The 22150-nt window shown below is 36.7% G+C and overlaps 1 protein-coding gene across 2 annotated transcripts in view; it reads right to left on the bottom strand.

Annotated features, from left to right (window-relative positions):
* The window catches only part of TTC21B (tetratricopeptide repeat domain 21B), a 91917-nt gene that overhangs the window by 49383 nt on the left and 20384 nt on the right, over positions 1 to 22150 (bottom strand). For both annotated transcript variants that reach the window (XM_032637929.1, XM_032637930.1), the window contains exons 10-18: positions 21826 to 21923; positions 21318 to 21518; positions 17289 to 17418; positions 13378 to 13535; positions 11116 to 11340; positions 9287 to 9525; positions 7417 to 7489; positions 6131 to 6241; positions 5270 to 5408 (exon numbers count right to left, since the gene is read on the bottom strand). In XM_032637929.1, coding sequence (XP_032493820.1) covers positions 5270 to 5408; positions 6131 to 6241; positions 7417 to 7489; positions 9287 to 9525; positions 11116 to 11340; positions 13378 to 13535; positions 17289 to 17418; positions 21318 to 21518; positions 21826 to 21923 — 1374 coding nt within the window. The remainder of the gene's footprint in view (positions 1 to 5269; positions 5409 to 6130; positions 6242 to 7416; positions 7490 to 9286; positions 9526 to 11115; positions 11341 to 13377; positions 13536 to 17288; positions 17419 to 21317; positions 21519 to 21825; positions 21924 to 22150) is intronic.

Genomic DNA, 22150 nt, shown 5'->3' with positions numbered 1-22150 from the left:
GATGAGTCTGGCTAGTGGTTTATCTATTTTGTTTATCTTCTCAAAGAACCAGCTTTTAGTTTTATTGATCTTTGCTATTGTTTCCTTCATTTCTTTTTCATTTATTTCTGATCTGATTTTTATGATTTCTTTCCTTCTGCTAGCTTTGGGGTTTTTTTGTTCTTCTTTCTCTAATTGCTTGAGGTGCAAGGTTAGGCTGTTTATTCGAGATGTTTCCTGATTCTTAAGGTGGGCTTGTATTGCTATAAACTTCCCCCTTAGAACTGCTTTTGCTGCATCCCATAGGTTTTGGGTCGTTGTGTCTCCATTGTCATTTGTTTCTAGGTATTTTTTTATTTCCTCTTTGATTTCTTCAGTGATCACTTCATTATTAAGTAGTGTATTGTTTAGCCTCCATGTGTTTGTATTTTTTACAGATCTTTTCCTGTAATTGATATCTAGTCTCATGGCGTTGTGGTCGGAAAAGATACTTGATACAATTTCAGTTTTCTTAAATTTACCAAGGCTTGATTTGTGACCCAAGATATGATCTATCCTGGAGAATGTTCCATGAGCACTTGAGAAAAATGTGTATTCTGTTGTTTTTGGATGGAGTGTCCTATAAATATCAATTAAGTCCATCTTGTTTAATGTATCATTTAAAGCTTGTGTTTCCTTATTTATTTTCATTTTGGATGATCTGTCCATGGGTGAAAGTGGGGTGTTAAAGTCCCCTACTATGAATGTGTTACTGTTGATCTCCCCTTTTATGGTTGTTAGTATTTGCCTTATGTATTGAGGTGCTCCTATGTTGGGTGCATAAATATTTACAATTGTTATATCTTCTTCTTGGATCGATCCCTTGATCATTATGTAGTGTCCTTCTTTGTCCCTTTTAATAGTCCTTATTTTAAAGTCTATTTTGTCTGATATGAGAATTGCTACTCCAGCTTTCTTTTGGTTTCCATTTGCATGGAATATCTTTTTCCATCCCCTTACTTTCAGTCTGTATGTGTCTCTAGTTCTGAAGTGGGTCTCTTGTAGACAGCATATATAAGGGTCTTGTTTTTGTATCCATTCAGCCAATCTGTGTCTTTTGGTGGGAGCATTTAGTCCATTTACATTTAAGGTAATTATTGATATGTATGTTCCTATTTCCATTTTATATATTGTTTTGGGTTCGCTACTATAGGTCATTTCCTTCTCTTGTGTTTCGTGTCTAGAGAAGTTCCTTTAGCATTTGTTGTAAGGCTGGTTTGGTGGTGCTGAACTCTCTCAGCTTTTGCTTGTCTGTAAAGGTTTTAATTTCTCCATCAAATGTGAATGAGATCCTTGCTGGGTAGAGTAGTCTTGGTTTCAGGCTATTCTCCTTCATCACTTTCAGTATGTCCTGCCACTCCCTTCTGGCTTGTAGGGTTTCTGCTGAGAGATCAGCTGTTAACCTTATGGGGATTCCCTTGTGTGTTATTTGTTGTTTTTCCCTTGCTGCTTTTAATATGCTTTCTTTGTATTTAATTTTTGACAGTTTGATTAATATGTGTCTTGGCGTGTTTCTCCTTGTATTTATCCTGTATGGGACCCTCTGTGCTTCCTGGACTTGATTAACTATTTCCTTTCCCATATTAGGGAAGTTTTCAACTATAATCTCTTCAAATATTTTCTCAGTCCCTTTCTTTCTTTCTTCTTCTTCTGGAACCCCTATAATTCGAATGTTGGTGCGTTTCATGTTGTCCCAGAGGTCTCTGAGACTGTCCTCAGTTCTTTTCATTCTTTTTTCTTTATTCTGCTCTGCAGTAGTTATTTCCACTACTTTATCTTCCAGGTCACTTATCCGTTCTTCTGCCTCAGTTATTCTGCTATTGATCCTATCTAGAGTGATTTTAATTTCATTTATTGCATTGTTCATCGTTGCTTGTTTCATCTTTAGTTCTTGTAGGTCCTTGTTAACTGTTTCTTGCATTTTGTCCATTCTACTTCCAAGATTTCGGATCATCCTTACTATCATTATTCTGAATTCTTTTTCAGGTAGATTGCCTATTTCCTCTTCATTTGTTAGGTCTGGTGGGTTTTTATCTTGCTCCTTCATCTGCTGTGTGTTTTTCTGTCTTCTCATTTTGCTTATCTTACTGTGTTTGGGGTCTCCTTTTTGCAGGCTGCAGGTTCGTAGTTCCCGTTGTTTTTGATGTCTGTCTCCAGTGGCTAAGGTTGTTTCAGTGGGTTGTGTAGGCTTCCTGGTGGAGGGGACTAGTGCCTGTGTTGTGCTGGATGAGGCTGGATCTTGTCTCTCTAGTGGGCAGGTTCACGTCTGGTGGTGTGTTTTGGGGTGTCTGTGGCCTTATTATGATTTTAGGCAGCCTCTCTGCTAATGGGTGGGGTTGTGTTCCTGTTTTGCTAGTTGTTTGGCATAGGTTGTCCAGCACTGTGGCTTGCTGGTCGTTGAGTGAAGCTGGGTGCTGGTGTTAAGATGGAGGTCTCTGGGAGATTTCCGCTGTTTAATATTATGTGGAGCTGGGAGGTCTCTTGTTGACCAGTGACCTGAAGTTGGCTCTCCTACCTCAGAGGCAGAGCCCTGACTCCTGGCTGGAGCACCAAGAGCCTTTCATCCACACGGCAAATTTTATAAAAGCTGTAAATCTACATATTCAAGAAGCTTAAAGAACTCCAAGCAGGATAAACTCAAAGAGATCCTCATACTGCCAACCCAATATAATCTGGGTAGCGTCGGAAGGCAAGAGGACCGGGGAGCCCTCAGGAAGAGAAGGAGGCGGCAGAGAAGGGGCTGCCCAGGCCTGCGTCTGCTGCAGCTCCAACCCCTCTGCGAGGAAGCGCTTGTGTGAGAAGAGCCCTCCCGCTCCGCGCGTAGCCGGGAGACCAGGATATTCATTTTAACATGGTTTATAACATCAAAAGACTGGAAGACTAACTGGGGAAAAGTTAAATAGCTTACGGAGTTATACAATATTGTGAGTCTATTAGATAGAATAATATGGATGTACTGACATCAAACTATATCTGCAACATATTGTATGTGAAAAAAATTGCTGAATAGGAAGAATGATGCATTTTGAAAAGAACAATATGCATACTACACTTAGATATTTACATAAATATATATAAAATATACACTAAAACACAAAAATGGTTACCTCTAGGGAGGTCTGAGAACAGGGCAAGTAGAATTCACAGGAGAAACTGGAGACTTGTACATTATACTCTTTAATAATGCTGAATTTTTTTTAAAAAACAACTTTAAAAAACGATTATAAAAATGTTTACTTGTTTAAACACCGGTTGTAGTTACAATTTATAGGAAACTTCCAACAAAGCTACAGTAATCAAAACACAATGGTACTGGCACAAAAAAAGAAATATAAATCAATGGAACAGGATAGAAAGCCCAGAAACAAACCCACGGACCTCTGGTCAATTAATCTATGACAAAGGAGGCAAGGATATACAATAGAGAAAAGACAGTCTCTTCAATAAGTGGTGCTGGGAAAACTAGACAGTTACATAAAAAAGAATGAAATTAGAACATTCTCTAACACCATACACAAAAACAAACTCAAAATGGATTGAAGACCTAAACCTAAGACCAGATACTATAAAACTCTTAGAGGAAAACATAGGGAGAACACTCTATGACATAAATTGCAGCAACATCCATTGCTGGATTTTTTCAATCCACCTCCTAGAGTAATGAAAATAAAAACAAAAATAAGCAAATGGGACCTAATTAAACTTCAAAGCTTTTGCACAGCAAAGGAAACCATAAACAAAATGAAAAGACAACCCACTTCAGAATGGGAGAAAATATTTGCAAATGAAGTGACTGAAAAGGGATTCATCACCAAAATATACAAACAGCTCATGAATCTCAATATCAAAAATATAAACAACCCAATCAAAAAACGGGCAGAAGATCTAAAAAGACATTTCTCCAAAGAAGACATACAGATGGCAAAAAACACACGAAAAGATCGCTAATAATCAGAGAAATGCAAATCAAAACTACAGTGAGGTATCACCTCACACTGGTCAGAATGGCCATCATTAAAAAGTCTACAAACAATAAATGCTGGAGAGGGCATGGAGAAAAGGGAACCCTCCTACATTGTTGGTGGTAATGTGAATTGGTACAGTCACTATGGAGAACAGTATGGAGGTCCCTTAAAAAACTAAAAATAGAGCTACCATATGATCCAGCAATCCCACTCCTAAGCATATATCCAGAGGAAACAGTAATTCAAAAAGATACATGGGGCTTCCCTGGTGGTGCAGTGGTTGAGAGTCTGCCTGCCAATGCAGGGGACACGGGTTCGTGCCCCAGTCCAGGAAGATCCTACGTGCCGTGGAGCGGCTGGGCCCGTGAGCCATGGCCGCTGGGCCTGCGTGTCTGGAGCCTGTGCTCTGCAATGGGAGAGGCCACAGCAGTGAGAGGCCCGTGTACCACAAAAAAACAAAACAAAACAAAAACAAAACAAAAAAGATACATCTACCCCAATGTTCACTGCAGCACTATTTACAATAGCCAGGACATGGAAGCAGCCTAAGTGTTCATCGACAGAGGAGTGGATAAAGAAGATGTGGTACATGTATACAATGGAATATTACTCAGCCATTAAAAAGAATGAAATAATGCCATTTGCAGCAACATGAATGGACCTAGAGATTATCATATAAAGTGAAGTAAATCAGAGACAGACAGATATCATGATATTACTTATATATGGAATCTAAAAAAATGATACAAATGAACTTATTTACAAAACAGAAACAGACTCACAGAGTTTGAAAACAAACTTATGGTTACAAAAGGGGAGAGGTGGGAGGGAGGGATAAATTAGGAGTTTGGGACCAACAAATACACACTACTACATATAAAATAGATAATCAACAAGGACCTATTGTACAGCACAGGGAACACCACTCAGTAATCTATAATAACCTATATGGGAAAAGAATGTATACATATATATATGTATAACTGAATCACTTTGCTGTACAGCTGAAACTAATATAACTTTGTAAATCAACTATAACACAAAATAAAAATTAAAGAAAAAACTAAAGGGAATTTTATGTCACTTTGGAAAGTAGTTTTCTATAACACAAACTGTTTCACAAATCTGTTTTAAGATTTTTAAAATATCTTATTTTAGTAGAGTGACATTCTGACAAATGAAAGAACCAACCTCACATACACTAACAATACAAATACATACTAATATAAAAATAAAAGAATCAGATATATTAGGTATACGTTTTCAAATAAGAAAGATTTTCATACCAGGTTCATGAGCTAGTGCATGTTGAAGAACTTTTTCTGCTTTGTCATACCATTTCAGTTTTAATAAGAGCTCAGCCAAGTCATAGAAAAGATAATTTTGTTGTCCATTTTTCAGAGCAGCTTCATAATAAGTGATTGCCTAAACAAAATCCATTTCAGTTAGGGGAAAAAAAGGCAATGAGAATGGCATTCAAGCATAGATCCTACACACATTATGACTTAAAGCAATTGGAAGTAACCTAAAAGCAGCTTATGCATGGACTTGCACAATTGATTAAGTGTGACATTTTTCTTACAGAATCCAGTATTACACAAGACAACTAGCATTTCTTACAACAAGTAACTAAAGCAAAGTACTTTGTTAAAATTTTTTCCAGTTTTATTCCAAACGTTAGCGAATGCAAATACTTTGCTAGCTGTTGTATATATGTTCAACAGTTACCAGGAATAGGGCAAGAATATAACTAAAGGAAAATCTATTATCCTTACTACAAAACAAACAAAAAAACCCCTCAAAGCACATGGCTTACCAAAACTGGTTCAATGGAAAGGACATCTATTATGCTTTGTCATATGATAAAAGAGATGTAACAACAGCAAGTTTATCATAATTTATTTCATGGCAGAATTTTGCTATAAGGTGAAACCTGAAGTAAACTTTAGGGTCCAAAAAGTCTTTGCAAAATGCAGCAGAGAAGAATCTGAGACACTGAGAAAGTCTTTAACACAAATTCCAGTTTGTAAAGACAAATTTGGAGTTTCCAACCATTAAGATACAAACAGTGCTTGCTGAAGATCTTTCACAGAGCAGGGTTTGCAGATTTGTTAAAACAGATACATTTCAAAATATAAAGTATTTACCTTTGAGTAGTTGTGAGTTTTGACAAGAGCTTTCCCAATTTTGCTTGCCAATGCTCCATCCTTTGGGTTCTGATTTAATGCTTGCTCATATGCTACTATGGCTTCTTCAGGCTAATGTTGGCAGATAAAAAATGAAGCAATAAAATAACAGCTTAGGTGGCTCCCATTAAATGGCAACACTTCTATAATTAAGGTCTACATTTGGAATACTTACTAAGATTAATAAAGCACATACTAAGTCCAGAAACCTTAATAATTTCAGAGAGCTGATAATCACTAGTGCAGGTGTAACTCACTAGTATAATCCCACCCATGTTACTTAGGTCCACATCCTCATAAATAGTCATATGAGAACTAAGAGACAGCTTCTTGACAGCTTTTCATCTGGCATCATTATAAAAGCCAGAACCAGAGGTCAGAGGATTGCTTCCCTTTGAAGAAAACACCACCTTAGCCAGTAGCTCTTTTCATCCTTTTGTTTAAAGGTGACTCACCTTACTTCTGGTATCATCTCTATTTCAAATGATAGTGCTGAATAACTGGATCTCAATTTGAAAAATAACTATAACTTTTTTTTATGCGGGCATCCCACTGTTGCAGTGCCTCCCGCCGTGGAGCACAGGCTCCAGACGCGCAGGCCCAGAGGCCATGGCTCACGGGCCCAGCCAGTCTGCAGCATGTGGGATCTTCCCGGACTGGGGCACGAATCCGTGTCCCTGGCATTGGCAGGCGGACTCTCAACCGCTGCGCCACCAGGGAAGCCCTGAAAAATAACTATAACTTTTTAATTGTAATGGTTGTCTCCCTTTTTATTGTGATGACTGGATCTTTGACTATTAAGTAAACGTTATTAAAATGAGGGGAGGGGATTTGGATGAAGGTGGTTAAAAGGTACAAGCTTCCAGTTACAAGATAAGTATTAGGGATGTAATGTACAACATGAAAATTAACACTGCTGTACATTATACGTGAAAGCTGTTGAAAGTAAATCCTGAGAGTTCTCATTACAAGGGAAAAATATTTTTTTTCTATTTCTTTAATTTTAAGCTATATAAGATGATGGATATTCACTGAACTTACTGTGATAATCATTGCATGATGTATTTAAGTTAAATTGTTATGCTATACCTTAAACTTACACAGTGCTGCATGTCAACTGTATCTCAATAAAACTGGAAGAAAAAAACCCAAATTCCTTTCAGTAGAATGTTATACTAATCACAAAGAAGAATTTTTGGTTTTTGTTTTGTTTTTAAATCTAAGTTCAGTAGTATCAGAAACTTTACCTCTTGAATATTCATGTATGCATCACCGAGGAGAATAAAAGAACGAGGGCTAGGCATCCTTTCAGCAATTTCTCTGGAAATCAGACGAACTCTACTTAGTGTATTGAATATAAATTTCTTCTTCTAAACCAATTAAATAAAAGATAAGCTTATTTTTTCAATGAACTAATAGCCTTCAGAGTGCCTTCTTTATATCCAACAGGGTAATATTGTTTAAAAACCCCAGCCATACCCACACTCAGATTGTTTATGCTAAGTTAACGATTTTTTTCATTAAATTTTTCTATTTCCTGAAATGCAGGTAAAAGTATACAGATAGTAAACATATAAGCTCTCATTATCCAGAAATACGTGATGTGGGAATGAAGTTGCAAAATATGACAAACACTTATCATCCTCCGTGCATCCTGAGCTCTGATATTCATGGCGTAAGTCACATACAACGGGTTACCTTAAAAAATATAAAACATTCTATTTCAACATTTGCTGCTTATTTTTTACCTGCAAAAGGTAAACTACTAAAGGTCAAAATACCAAGGTTGCTCACATAATGTGGCGCTAAGTCTTTAATGTACAATATCTCACTTAATTGGTCCAAAAACTCTGAGAAAAGAAAATTGTTACAATTATATAGATAATGCTGAGTTTACTATAGCTAATGTGTCAGATCTACTTGAAAAAAAAAAACCCTATGATTTTAGCTACTATACTACAGTGCATCCAAACACATCAACCCTATTTTATATATACATACATATACGCACTACCAAATGTCAAATAGATAGCTAGTGGGAAGCAGCCGCATAGCACAGGGAGATCAGCTCGGTGCTTTGTGATGACCTAGAGGGGTGGGATAGGGAGGGTGGGAGGGAGATGCAAGAGGGATGGGATATGGGGATATATGTATACGTATAGCTGATTCACTTTGTAATAAAGCAGAAACTAACACACCATTGTAAAGCAATTATACTCCAATAAAGATGTTAAAAAAAATAATAATAGAATAAAAGGTGTGAAGAGTGAAAAAAATTGTCATATCATTAGAGATGATAGTGCCGATATTTTAGAAACATCATAGAAAATATAATCTAGGAAACTCCAGTCCATCCATCTATACAGGGGGTGCTGCTCAGTTTCTTTGAATCACTCAGTACCTACAACGAATCTGAGCAGCTTTCTGGGCTTTGATATTTACAAAATATAGATGAACCAATATGACTTAATTCATCAACATTTTACTATTCTCAAGGATAAAACATTAATTTTCTCTCACATGGAATGTGTGCTTGTATCTTTATCTTTTTGTTTGGGGAGAAGTGTAAGAGCAACCTGTGTGTGCATGTGTGCACCCATGTCTCGTGTGAGAGAGTGTGTGTGTGTGTGCATGTTTTGTGTATCCCAGTAACTCCCAAGGGCATCAGTGTATGACACTTTTTAAACCCCTGCCACTTCTGTAATCCATACCTTAGTGTGGTATATACTAAGCCATAATTTTCTTCTGCTATAACTATGATACTGAGTGTTAAATATGACTATATAGCCCCTGAATTGTTACATTACATAATGCTTTTAAGCTATTAGAATACATGTAATTGTAGCTCTTTCAAAGTCCAAAAATAACATCTGATGAGAGAGGAGAGCTAAGAAACTAAAGTAAGCCACAGGTTGAAATAAATCATAATTACCATGATTTACATTTTAGGGAGAGTAACTTGGTTAGAGTTACTGTGTTTGGTGGTGGTAGAAGGAAGCAAGAATACATTAAGGAAGGGATCTATAAAGTATCTGAAAAGCAGTTAAAAGAAAGAAATTTGGGGATTAATTTTAGGAGATAAATGTCAAAATATAATGGGTTGAAAGAACTATTTACCTGTAACAAGTGATATATAACATCTTCTCTTTTCTGTGCTTCAGATATATATCTGCCATTTTTTCTTTGGTCTCTATGAAATAAGGCTGCTCAGATGTAACATTCCGAAGCATGCTTAAAGCCCGTTCCACATCTCCCTGGGCCAGAGCTAGGTCTGCGTTAGCAATAGTGACACGCAATTCTTCAGATGTCCCAGAAAATTCATGGATGGCATCTTGTAAAACTTTGGCCGCCTCATGCTGTAAAGGTGAAATTAAAGTAACATTCAAAATTTCAACAAATTACACTACAAACTAAGGTTTTCTACTAATACAGAATGAACAATAAATGCTAGCACAGTTATGATATTTGTGAAATAATGATAGATTTTTTTTTGAAAAGTACAAAACTTTAAAACCAAACTCAGACCAAATTAAGATGACATTATAAATATTTGTTAGCTGAAAAGTGTTCTCATAACTAGGACAACAGCAGTTGCTACCTAAGACTTGTTGCTACTATAATTTAATAAAACATTTACTTTGCACCCAGCATTGTAAATATTAACCCATTTAATTCTCACAAAAATCCTCTAAGGTAGTTACTATAATTACCCCCCACTTTGCAGTAAGTAAAATGAGATTCAGACAGTTAACAAATGATAGAACCAGCCTGACTCCAAAGCCTAAATTCTTAGCCATGTTCATTACTGCATCTTGGATGGGATCCAGTCCACAGTCACCCTCTGTACCCGATGGCTCTACATTCATTACCTAGCAGATTACGTTATTCCCTACACTAGGATGTCATTTTTGTTATACCCCAGGTGAATATATTTCCTAATTTCCAAATCTGTACCTCAATGACTCTAAAATGTCATTGATTTTAATTCATCTCAGCTTTAGAGATTTTAAAACATTCTGATTTAAGAAACGTTAAAATGTGAAAAAAACAGTGCATTTCAGAATCAACTATCTATAGTAGAATTGGTTCTTCTTATTAAGTGCATTTTACATTAATTTATTAGTGAACTGGAAATTCTTTGAGATTGGGCAAGTATCTGGACACAGTCTTCTTAATTTCCACTAAAATATGAAATAATGAAGTAACTGATTAGCAACAGCTGCAACTTAAAAAACAAATATAAATGGTGTTAAGTTCCTCATTTTCTACAAGGTTCTAATTCTTTTCTCAGAATTACATTTTTGTTTGCCTTCTTTCTACCTATCTATCCATCTACCTATCTATATTATCCTTTAAGTATTTGATTTTATGATCTATCTACATTTTTTAAAGTATTTGATTTTATGATTGTCCTGTTAGTTTAACAAAGCTGTATTATTTCAGCGGTTCTTTTATTTTCTCAGCTATTAGAATTTCAGATTGGTACTTTAATTTTATTCCAGTAGTACATTTGTGTGTGTGTGTGTGTTTCTGTGTATATGTGTGTGAACCCTTTTAGGAATTCACAGAATTATAACTATATTATATTATTACATTTCATGATAGCCAAAGTAATCATACATATTATTATATACATTATATTAATACATACTACAGTACATATTACATTATATTATTACTCATATTACACATACAGTATATATCTAGTATTACATCTCATGGTAGCCAATGTAAGTACACTGATACATAAAGTCACCCCAGTATAAACTATGTCTAAATTCAGGGGCTATAGAAAGTAACATGATCTGGTGCTAAGTGATGAGAAATAAATTTTCTAAACTTTACCACTTGGTCAAGCGAATAATTTTAGCTTTTTCATTTCCTATGACTCTATATACTTGAATAACAAAGTTCAGATCTGAGCCACTGAAGTACACTTGACCTACCTGTTCTCCATTTAAGCGGTGAACCTCTACCAACTCAAGAAAGACCGATAAACGATGGCTTGCATCGACTTCAGTTTTTCTGTATTTTGACTTTGAGGAAGTTCCAGTTCTCCTCATTCCTGGTAAACTCATTGCTATATGCAGGGTTTTAATTGCTTCTGATATTTCTCCCATTTTCTTTTGTGACTGAGCTTTTATCAAATGATATAAAGGATATTCTCTCACCTGAAAAAATAATATTCAGAAATACTTCCTTGGAGTGTTTACAACATCAATACATAGTTTACAATCCATCAAATGTTATAATAATAGGATCTTTGAGGACAGTCTACCCTGTGATTGTATGCATGAGGTCTATTTCTGTCCTCTTACTCATGTTCTGATCATTTATTATATTAAATCAGAATTCAGGTAACCTGATACTACCTAGTGTTCCGTTGGTTAACAAACAAGTTAAGTACTTCTACTATGAGAGGAAAGAAATTGCACACAAAGTTTATAAGGCTAGCAAATATATTCTAAGAAATTATTTTAGTTTTCAGGAAATGAATTCCTTTACCTCAGACTTCTCATACTGAGATAAAGTTATCAGATTTCTACACAGTTTCTTGTCTTTTCTTTATTTTCTAATTTTAAGATTAAAAATTTCAGGGCTTCCCTGGTGGCACAGTGGTTAAGAATCCACCTGTCAATGCAGGGGACACGAGTTTGAGCCCTGGTCTGGGAAGATCCCACATGCCGCACAGCAACTAAGCCCGTGTGCCACAACTACTGAGCCTGCGCTCTAGAGCCTGCAAGCCACAACTACTGAAGGCCGTGTTCTGCAACAAGAGAAGCCACCGCACCGCAACGAAGAGTAGCCCCCTTGTTGCAACTAGAGAAAGCCCGCGCGCAGCAACAAAGACCCAATGCAGCCAAAAGTAAATAAATTAAATAAACAAATAAATAAATAATTTAAGATTAAAAATTTCAGGACACGTTAATCAAACATTGGTTTTACCCTTTGATACTACTCTGAAACACGTAGTAATGAATCTTCTGTCTTTATTTTGGGTATCAACAGCATATACAGAAAAAATAAAGAGAATGACAAAAGATGAGGAAGGAGTCAGAGGGAAGAAGATGGTCCAGAATGAGATGATGTGGCAGCCATCTAACCTCCAGGATGGCTACAGTCCTCCTAATGCTGGGTTCTGAGCCGTAGCTAGGCACCGTGTTTACCTGTGGGCCTTGTGTAAATAATCATGCTTACGCTCTTCTCTCAGAGATTCTGATTCACTGGCTAGGGCACTGGCACTGGGGTCACAATGCACCACCAGTCTTGAGAACTACCGTCCTAAGAAGCAGGCATTACCTCCTGCAAACCTTGCCTGGAACTTGAATTCTCCAGTGCACTAAAGTGTTCTCACATCGAAGGGCTCAAGACACTGCCAACCAAAGCAAAAGTATGAGGAGCTCCTCCTTGATTCCAGGTTGCTCAGGAAGCCCCTGAACCTAGGACTTTCCATAATGCTCAGGGATATGAGATGTTCACACAGAATACCTTGGATAGAAATCTAGTGTGTTTATATCCTCAAACCACATACCAACTTTCAAAATGACTAGCTGTTCTCTGATGATGTATCTAAAAAGAAGTTATTAAACACCAAGGTCCAAGAAACAGGCAATAAAATAAAATCCTTATACATAAAAATATTTGGCACAATGCTCTACAGTGTACAATTATCTCTACATATTCATATTGCATTTAATGTTCACTATAATTGTAGGGTATTATTATATAAGTGTTCTAGAAAAGAAAACTGAGGTTCAGAGAGAGACAGGTGAAAAGACCAGACACTATCTCCAGGTCTTTTGTTGCCAAGTCCATATAGTTGTTTACACCACAGGTGCCTCCATTTTTTTCTCCTACTGCTAATGAGTTCAAAATATTTTCCATTATCGGCGTCCCTGGTGGCGTAGTGGTTGAGAGTCCGCCTGCCGATGCAGGGGACACGGGTTCGTGCCCCGGTCCGGGAAGATCCCACATGCCGCGGAGCAGCTGGGCCCGTGAGCCATGGCCGCTGAGCCTGCGCTCCGCAACGGGAGCGGCCACAACAGTGAGAGGCCCGCGTACCGCAAAAAAAAAAAAAAAATTCCATTAATAATGCATTTATTAGCAAAATATTACAGGCTAAGAAACAAAATAGTTGAATATGTAAACATTTGCTAAAGGTTCAAGGAGGGCAATATGTCTTATCCACTTGAGTCTGGAACACTTACCTTAAAATTATAGCTCAGACAAAGTTCAAGAGACTGAGAACACAATTTGAATTTTTCCTGAGACAAATAAACCTGAGCCATCAAGAGATGAGCATCTGCATAGGAAGGACTGTGTTCTAGGCAATGCTGTAGATTATTATAAGCTGCTTCAATATCACCTAATGAGAAAACAAAGCACTATTATAATACAAAATGATCAAGAGGAAACCTGAGAGAACAGGGAGAAAAGTATTTAGTCTATGGATAGTTCTGGTGTTTGAACTTAAAAGTTCTCTGTTCGTAAGGCCTTAGCTTAACCTCTACCTGCACTAGTCAGTTTCTTTTTAATATGAAAGAATATATCTAAAGCCAGGCCATCCCTTGGTCATAAGGAGCAAATAAGGAAAAGTATGTGAAAAAATCTGAAGCCCTTTAAATGTACCTGTATTCTCCTTGTCAAAAAAATTTTTTTAATTTACAATTTCATTAAAATAAGTTATGTAAGACATAGAAATTTAAGCAGAATGTTATAGTGCCACATCTAGGCTAGAAACTTTACTACTGTACAAAAAATAACCAAAAAAGGCATAAGGATATATTCCAGGGGGTTAGAAATGTGAGTTACAGATTTAAAATGCCTTTAAATACTAACTGAAACATCAGATGTTTTGGAACCACAGGTATTGTACATCTGGAAGACTTTTTCTTTTATTGTAGTTGGTTTGCAATACTGTGTTAGTTTCAGGTATACAGCATAATGATTCAACATTTTTGCAGATTATATTCCATTATAGGTTAGTAAGTACATCTGGGAATCTTAAAATAGAAGGATATGATCAAGATGAAAGTGAACAGAATACTGGAATCTACCTTGGGCTGACAGATAAGGTAGAAGAGGCTCTTCAGAGGAACAACAGCACAGACTCTAGGTGCTAGAAGTTTCGTGATGTCACCCACACTGATTTGCATTTAGCCGTCTCATAAACTGGCCTTAAGTAGGTAGGTGTAGCTAGGCCAGCTCCCCATGTAACTCTGCTAAGGTATCCATTCAATTACTCTCTGTAACCTTACCTAACACCTTAACAGACAAAGTAAGGCTAACAGTCAGGCCTTCAGTTCCCAAACGCTCAACTTTCTTCTAACAGAAATCCATTTAAACAGAAAACGCTTTCTTAGAGACAGAGGATTAATGAACAATAATTTAGCTGGGGTAGCACAATAACTTATTAAAACGTGTCGCAATTTGTCAGTTAACCATCAAGCATAATAAACATTAGATTCTTTTTCACTGTGATACAATCCAACACTCAGACCTGTGCAGACAAAACAAGAAGGGAAGATTAAGCATAATAAATTTGCATGCAAATTACCACCCCCATATTCTTTTAGGAAGGAGGAGGATTAAGGAGATAACTTGAAAAAAGAGGTTATTACTAAGTGGAGAGAGTACATAGAAAAGAATTAGGGTTTGCAAATAAGAGACTGGAAAAAACAATGAGGACTGTATGAATAACTGAAATCATAATCTTTTTTGTTTCTTCTAAAGATAAGGAGGAAGAATATGTCCGGTTAGCTTCAAGAGGCCACTAAGTATTTCAAAATGGAGAAACGGGTCATCACTGTTGGGAAAAAACAGGCCATAAAAACAAAGATCACATCAATATCACATTCTTATCTCTAAGAGCGGCCCAATTTCTTGAGAGAAAAATGGAAGAAATTTCTGTCCTGCAGTTCTGCCTTTGTCAGGTCCTATGTAATAAAGAATTTGGCTGGCCTTTATCCCAGGGAGACAGGGAGACAGTTCCCAGGAGACAGTCTCTAAATCTTGGAATTTCCCAAGCAATAGGAGAATCTTTGTTATTCATGGTGGGCCCTGAGAGCTTACGCTAATGATGTGACTCAGGATGGTGGCTGGCCATGCCAGAAAGACCAACCCTGTGAATAGAAGGGTAGGGCTTTGAGCCACCTATAATCAGCCTAACCTAGGGAGAGGGGAGCTGGAGACTGACTTCAATCACATGGCCAAAGATTCAGTCTGTCTATGTAATAAAACCCTAATAAAACTCTGGATTCCGAACCTTGGGTGAGTTCTCTTGGTTCCTAATGTTCCACAGGTGTCGTCATACATTGATGTGTCAGAAAGTTGATGTGTCCTGACTCCACAGGGAGAGGACAATGGAAGCTTCACATCTGGGACCCTCCCAGACCTCACCCTCAGCATCTCTTCCTTTTGCTGGTTTGGATGACTTTCAAATTTCAGTTTGCTATCATAACACTCTAATCCTAGATATAGTGCTTTTCTGAGTTCTGTGAGTCTTTCTAGTGAATTATCGAACCTGAAGGGAATCATAAGAACCCTTAAATTAGTAGCAAGCTAGTCAGAAGTGCAGGAGGCCCTGGGAACCCTGAACTTGTGGCTGCTATCTAAAATGAGGGCAGTATGATGGAGAATTGTGCCCTTAACCTGTGAAGTTTAGCCCAACTCCAGGTAGTTGGTGCCGGAAGTCACTGCAGTTGGCAATTTAGCAAGAATACTGCTATTCAGACCGTGCCACCACTGTTTCACATTATTTCAGGCTGCTCTTTCTAAAAATGGGGTTAATATAGAAGAGTTTCCTTCCTAAGACTTTGGCAATTAACTATTACTATATTGAAACTGATTTGTATCAAAATTCAAAATAAATAATGAGTGTTTACAAATTAATCACAGAACTCAAAGTCCCAGTTTGATCACCTAGTAGGTGATACCGGTTCTAACTGGGAAGAAAGTAGAAATATGATGTGGCTCAACAGAACTCAATCAGAGAAGGTAATAGAGAGTCACTTCTTACAACTAGAGTATTTTAGAAGTGAAACAAGCTTTTGTGATCATTTGGTTCTCTTTTTAAAACAGTTTAAGGGACTTCCCTTGTGGCACAGTGGTTAAGAATCTGCCTGCCAATGCAGGGGTCACGGGTTCAAGTACTGGTGCGGGAAGATCCCACATGCCCTGGAGCAACCAAGCCCATGCGCCATAACTACTGAAGACCGAGGGCCTAGAGCCCATGCCCCGCAACAAGAGAAGCCACCACAATGAGAAGCCCGCACACCACAACGAAGAGTAGGTCCCGCTCTCTGCAACCAGAGAAAACCCGCGCACAGCAGCGAAGACCCAGTGCAGCCAAAAATAAATAAATAAATTTATTTTTTAAAAACCCCAAAAGCAGTTAAAACAAATCCAAAAAATTAGTAAGGTCAAACTCTTAACTCGTTCCATTATGTACAAGAAGTAACTGTTAACGATAATGAACACCTTGAAGTTGGTTTCTGTCCTATAGGACTTTACAAACTTAACTTACTTTGCATAGCATTCAGCCAGCAAAGATACAAACATAAGTACCATATGATGGTCTATTTTTATATATATTGTCATACATATGTTTGTGTCCTAAAAATCTAAGGTTATAACTGAGGATATTTTTTTAAAACTATGTATAACCAATCACAGAAACTAAATAGAAATTAATCAATGAATTTCTTAAGGGCCTGAAACCTGGTGAACATCACATTTGGTCATGCCAATGAGTCAACCATTATAATCTGTTCAAAGGAGAGATTAAAGACTATAAATTATACTGCCAGGACCTAGTACCACCTGATGGACATTTTTTAAGTGGTAGAACTGTATTTTCCCAGAAATTCACTTAAACCACAGACGTTTATAGTAATTTTTTAAAGAATTAAATAGTAAAGAAAGTTATGCAGTTTTATTTTGGATAAAAATTACTTATCTGTGCACACGTAAAAGGTACATTTTATGTGACTATTCTATGAAGGCTATTCTATGACTATTTTATGTGACTATTCATATGAGGAGTTCTTAGTTTGTTTATACTAGTTCTTATCAACATCAGAATATAAAGGTTATTTTAAGATTCTAATGTATATCTTACCTGACAAATATTTCACTTTTGCTATTAGGAAGACAGCTTGCAGAAGACCAGGAACAGTTCTTACTATAGTCTCCAGGATTGAGGTACAACGTCTGAGAAGTGGAGAAAGAGGTTGCCCAGGACTTGCAGGCTAAACAAATCAGCAGATCATTTTTTATAGGTTTATAATAGTATTTAGCTAAAAATAAACACATATTAATTGTAATGTGAAGAGCAAAAATCACATATTTCTAAAATTTGTCTTATTCTATTTATTGCCCAATATTTTTACTATGACTGGACTAATACTAATTTATCTCCCTGGGATCTATGAACAGACTATATAAATGATGGCTTTTGCTCAGCAAAATAACTGTGAAATTATTATAGTTACTAATTTGATAACATATGAAATGAGCATATCTGTTTAAAAACTCTGTCGAGAAAACATATCTGTTCAAAGGAATGATAACGAGAAGTATTTTCTTGCTGGAATTGAGAGTCAAGGCAATGTGAGTTCTAACTCTAAACCTGCCTTTGTGATTTACTCAGTTGAGTAACTTGCACCACCCCCTAAAATACTGTAAGGTCAGTTTTTAGAGAATTCAGATTTCACCATTCTAGTAAAAATCCGAAGGTTGAACACTCACGTATACTACACCAAATGTCTCATACCTTCATATTCCCCACTTTTCCGCCTGGCATGTTGTAGGCCCTCAAATTTTTTTTCTCTTTTTATTAATAGTGAATACGATAACTAAAGCAGTACTAGACGACTTTTTAAAATTCTTTTAATGGCTGCCTATTCAACCCACCTTTATCCAGTGATTATTCACTCACAATTTAGAAATGTGATATTAGAGTTTAAATATCAAATGTTCATTCTCCCTGCTTTGCCTTACTAATGCTCCTTCCTTTATCTGAAGGATGATCCTCCCATCCCCCCAATCTTACACTCCACATACACAGATTCTTAACTGGAGCATCACCTCTTACTGACAGTCACTCCTACGAAGAGCCATTGTTACTAACAAGAAAGTGTGGTATCTTCTCACTATGTTGCGGCATCAAAAAAATGTGTGCTCAAAAGGATTTTCAGAGTATAAAACTATTGATGCCTAGAATACTTCAACTTCTTGAAATTTCTATAGTGCTTATAATCTATATAATAATTCAGCATTCTTTGTCTTATACAGTTCTATAGTGGTTTCATATTTAGTTTTGCCTCTCTTATAGGGCTAAGGGTCTTTACGTGTCTCAAAGATCAGACTTTTTTTTTTTGGCATTTGATCCATTTTATTTATTTATTTATTTTTAAACATCTTTATTGGAGTATAATTGCTTTACAATGTTGTGTTAGTTTCTGCTTTATAACAAAGCGCATCAGTTATACACCTCTTCCCTCTTGCGTCTCCCTCCCACCCTCCATATCCCACCCCTCTAGGTGGTCACAAAGCTCGGAGCTGATCTCCCTGTGCTATGCGGCTGCTTCCCACTAGCTATCTATTTTACTGTTTGGTAGTGTATATATGTCAATGTCACTCTCTCACTTTGTCACAGCTCACCCTTTGCCCTCCCCATATCCTCAAGTCCATTCTCTAGTAGGTCTGTGTCTTTATTCCCATCTTACCCCAGGTTCTTCATGACCTTTTTTTTTTCCTTAGATTCCATATATATGTGTTAGCATATGGTATTTGTTTTTCTCTTTCTGACTTACTTCACTCTGTATGACAGACTCACACAGTAATGGGTACAGAGTATATTCTTAAAACATTTATTTCTTCAGTGTAACTGAAAATAATGAAAGCATAGGTAAAAGGGTGAAGTTCTGATAATGTTCTCTGCCAACTGCTAAGAATTACTCATTGTTTTTTACTGTAATTTCACAGTGAATCATAGAAAAAAACCAGGACTTATATGGACAATCTCTAAGATAATATGTTTGATTTTAGAAAGTATATATATAAAAGGGCCAAAGTAGAAACGGAGCTGGAGAGACAGGTCTGCCTTCCTGATATTTCCCCAGGAAAACAGCATTTTAAATGCTAATTACATTCTTATCATGCTGATGAAGGTTATATTATGGAAAAATAGGATGTCTGTGGACTAGGGACCCAACTACCATTTAACACGTTATTTTTTGCTCCTTGTACAGTTCACTCTCGGCAGAGCTGCCAGAAGACTCCTTTTAAAATGCTGAACTGGATCATGCTGGAAGCCTTCTGGTGGCTCCCCACTGTACTCAGAACTGAAGCCAGAGGAGTTACCACACTGGTCTCTGTGCTGAGACCTCACAGTGACTACTCCCTAACTCCTCACACTGTCCTGGGCACACTCATCTCTGTGTCCCTTTGGGCCACCTGCACAACAGCTCCCTTTGCCTGAAACACTCTATACCATATTCCCACAACCTTCAAGTTTTTGTTCAAATTTTCCCATCTTAATGAGGCCTACCCAGACCACCTTATCTAAAATTACTACCCCCTCTGCCCTGTTCTGTTATTTTCTTCTGTGATATCTAACATGCTACATGATTGACTTAATTATATTACGTCTCCTCCTGCTAGTACTCATGTTTCAAGAAGGCAAGGGTTGTAGTTTGTTTTTACAAACTATTTCCCCAGCTCTGAGCAACACACTGGTGCAGGCATTTGTTGAATGAAATCTAAATACTGCATGAGTACTGAAAAATGCTTTCCAACTCCTTAGCAACTGAAAACAGATCATGACTGAGACTGAGATCAATCCCAGGTGTGATTCCAGACGGATTAGTTGAAAAAAAATAGGTCATCAAAGTCTGGAAAAGGACATGATGGTCAATGAAAGGCAGCATGAGTTCCCTAAGGGAAGGTCATGAAGAGTTATTGAAGTTCATTTACAGTTACCGAAGCTGTAAATCAGAGAGAATGCTAAAAACTATGCTTTTAGGAATGAAATATTTGCTAGTGCCCGTCACGATATCCCTGTGTCGAGTTGTGAGTTGAGTATAATAAAGTCAAGTCATCTGCTTACTGTCTGTAGTGAGAGTGTTGACTAATGGATCCACATTAACTGGGAATGAACTCCCTGGCAATACAACAGAGGGCTCCATTCTTTGTTCTACTCAGAGCTAGACAGGCAGATGACAATCAGGATCCAAAAGGACAAGGTAATCTGGAATTATGGGATAAATCTGGAGAGAGAAAATTTCACAGGGATAAATGTAGAGTCCTACACTTGGGTCCAAAGTTATAGTGAATAACCAATGTAAGGACTTCAGTTAACAGTTAATTCAATAGGGGTCGATAATGTAATGTGACTCACAAAAAGGAAGCTAGATGGACATCCAGAATTAGGGAGCAAAGAATCTCTTCTAAGTCTTGCAGTCCAAATCCATATTTGGAAGAGTGAGCTTAATGAGGCACTGATCAAATGAAAAACATCCTCAGGCTTACAACCAGCGTGCTCAAACTATGTCATGAATAAAGAAATGGCTGGAAACCTGGAACTGTTTAGAGGAACATGAAAACTAATTTCCAAAATCTGAAAGTGTGTTTTATGAATGAGGAATGGTCCTTGCCTAGACTAAGTAGCTGGACTTGCTCCATGTCACTCCAGAGCAGAAGAAGGACCGATAAATGGCTGAATTTTGTAATATAAAGCGAAGTCTGACTTAACATAGGAAATACAGTCTAATAATCACAGTTATACAATACAAACTGCATCTCTGAGTGCATCCAGAGATGGGATGGGCACTTAATGAGGATGTTGTGGAGTAGATTAGAATACCAGGTGGGTGTCTGAATTAAATGACTTCTAATACTTTGTTTAAATTTAAGATTTTAAGATTTTATGAATTACAAATGAATGTTTGTAAACCAACACATTTATTAGTTGATAGTAGTCATTACTGTAAATAGTTTCATTAAAAATTATTTCACCTAATATAGATACAAATACTTCCATTTTAAGATGCCGATTATAGTCTAACATGTAGAACATAATTTATTAGCATCTTTTATAAAACACCATGTAAATGCATCCTTGAAAATAAGTCCCAGAATTACTTACCTGCAATGGACAGAAATTCAGATATTCTGTAATAATTTCTAGCAAGAAATCAGGATTTAACTTCTCAAAATACTGTATTCCAAGAGGTAAATCTTCTAAGTGTGAAAAATGAGTGTCTAGGACATCATTTAACAAATTAATAACTTCTTCTTGTCGTTTATTTTTCTTCATAGCAAGAACTGCATGTAAATAGGTTAATTCCTGGAAAATAGGTGGTTTTCATAAATTACTCCATGCAGTTATAAAGCCATTTATTTCTACTTAGATTTCAAAAGTATATGAAGTGCTGTTTATGTACAGTATTTGTTCAAACTTAAATATTAGCTTGGATGGATTTTTAGAATCTTAAGTCTAATTATGCACAGAGGTAAATTAATAAATGTAATTACATATTAAAATTAATGTACAATAGTCTTCTAAAACCATTACTAAATATTAAGACATTAAAAATTTCATATTTTATAAATAGTAGTTAGGATCTACCATCTGATAAAATAAAATACTATACCGCAGATTTTCCAATAGACTGCTGAATTTCACTAAGGAATTCTAACTGCTGATCTGCCTCTTGTAGTTGCCCTTCTATTAATTGACATTGGATAAATCCTAAAAAAATAAAATAAACAAAAATGGTAAAAATCCACATCATTTCACGCACGTACACATCAAGCTAATGCAAACAAAATTAAACAAGATTTTTTTTGCCATAATACATCTAGGTTTTAGATTTAAAAACAAAGACAGAAGAAGAAAAAGAGTGAAAGCAAAGAAAATGGGTAGCTTTGTACCCACAGAAAATCAGTTACTACAGTATTCATAATTTATGTGAATTA

The sequence above is a fragment of the Phocoena sinus genome, chromosome 7 (genome assembly GCF_008692025.1).
Source record: "Phocoena sinus isolate mPhoSin1 chromosome 7, mPhoSin1.pri, whole genome shotgun sequence".
NCBI lineage: Eukaryota > Metazoa > Chordata > Mammalia > Artiodactyla > Phocoenidae > Phocoena > Phocoena sinus.
This window is presented reverse-complemented; position numbering and strand designations above follow the sequence as displayed.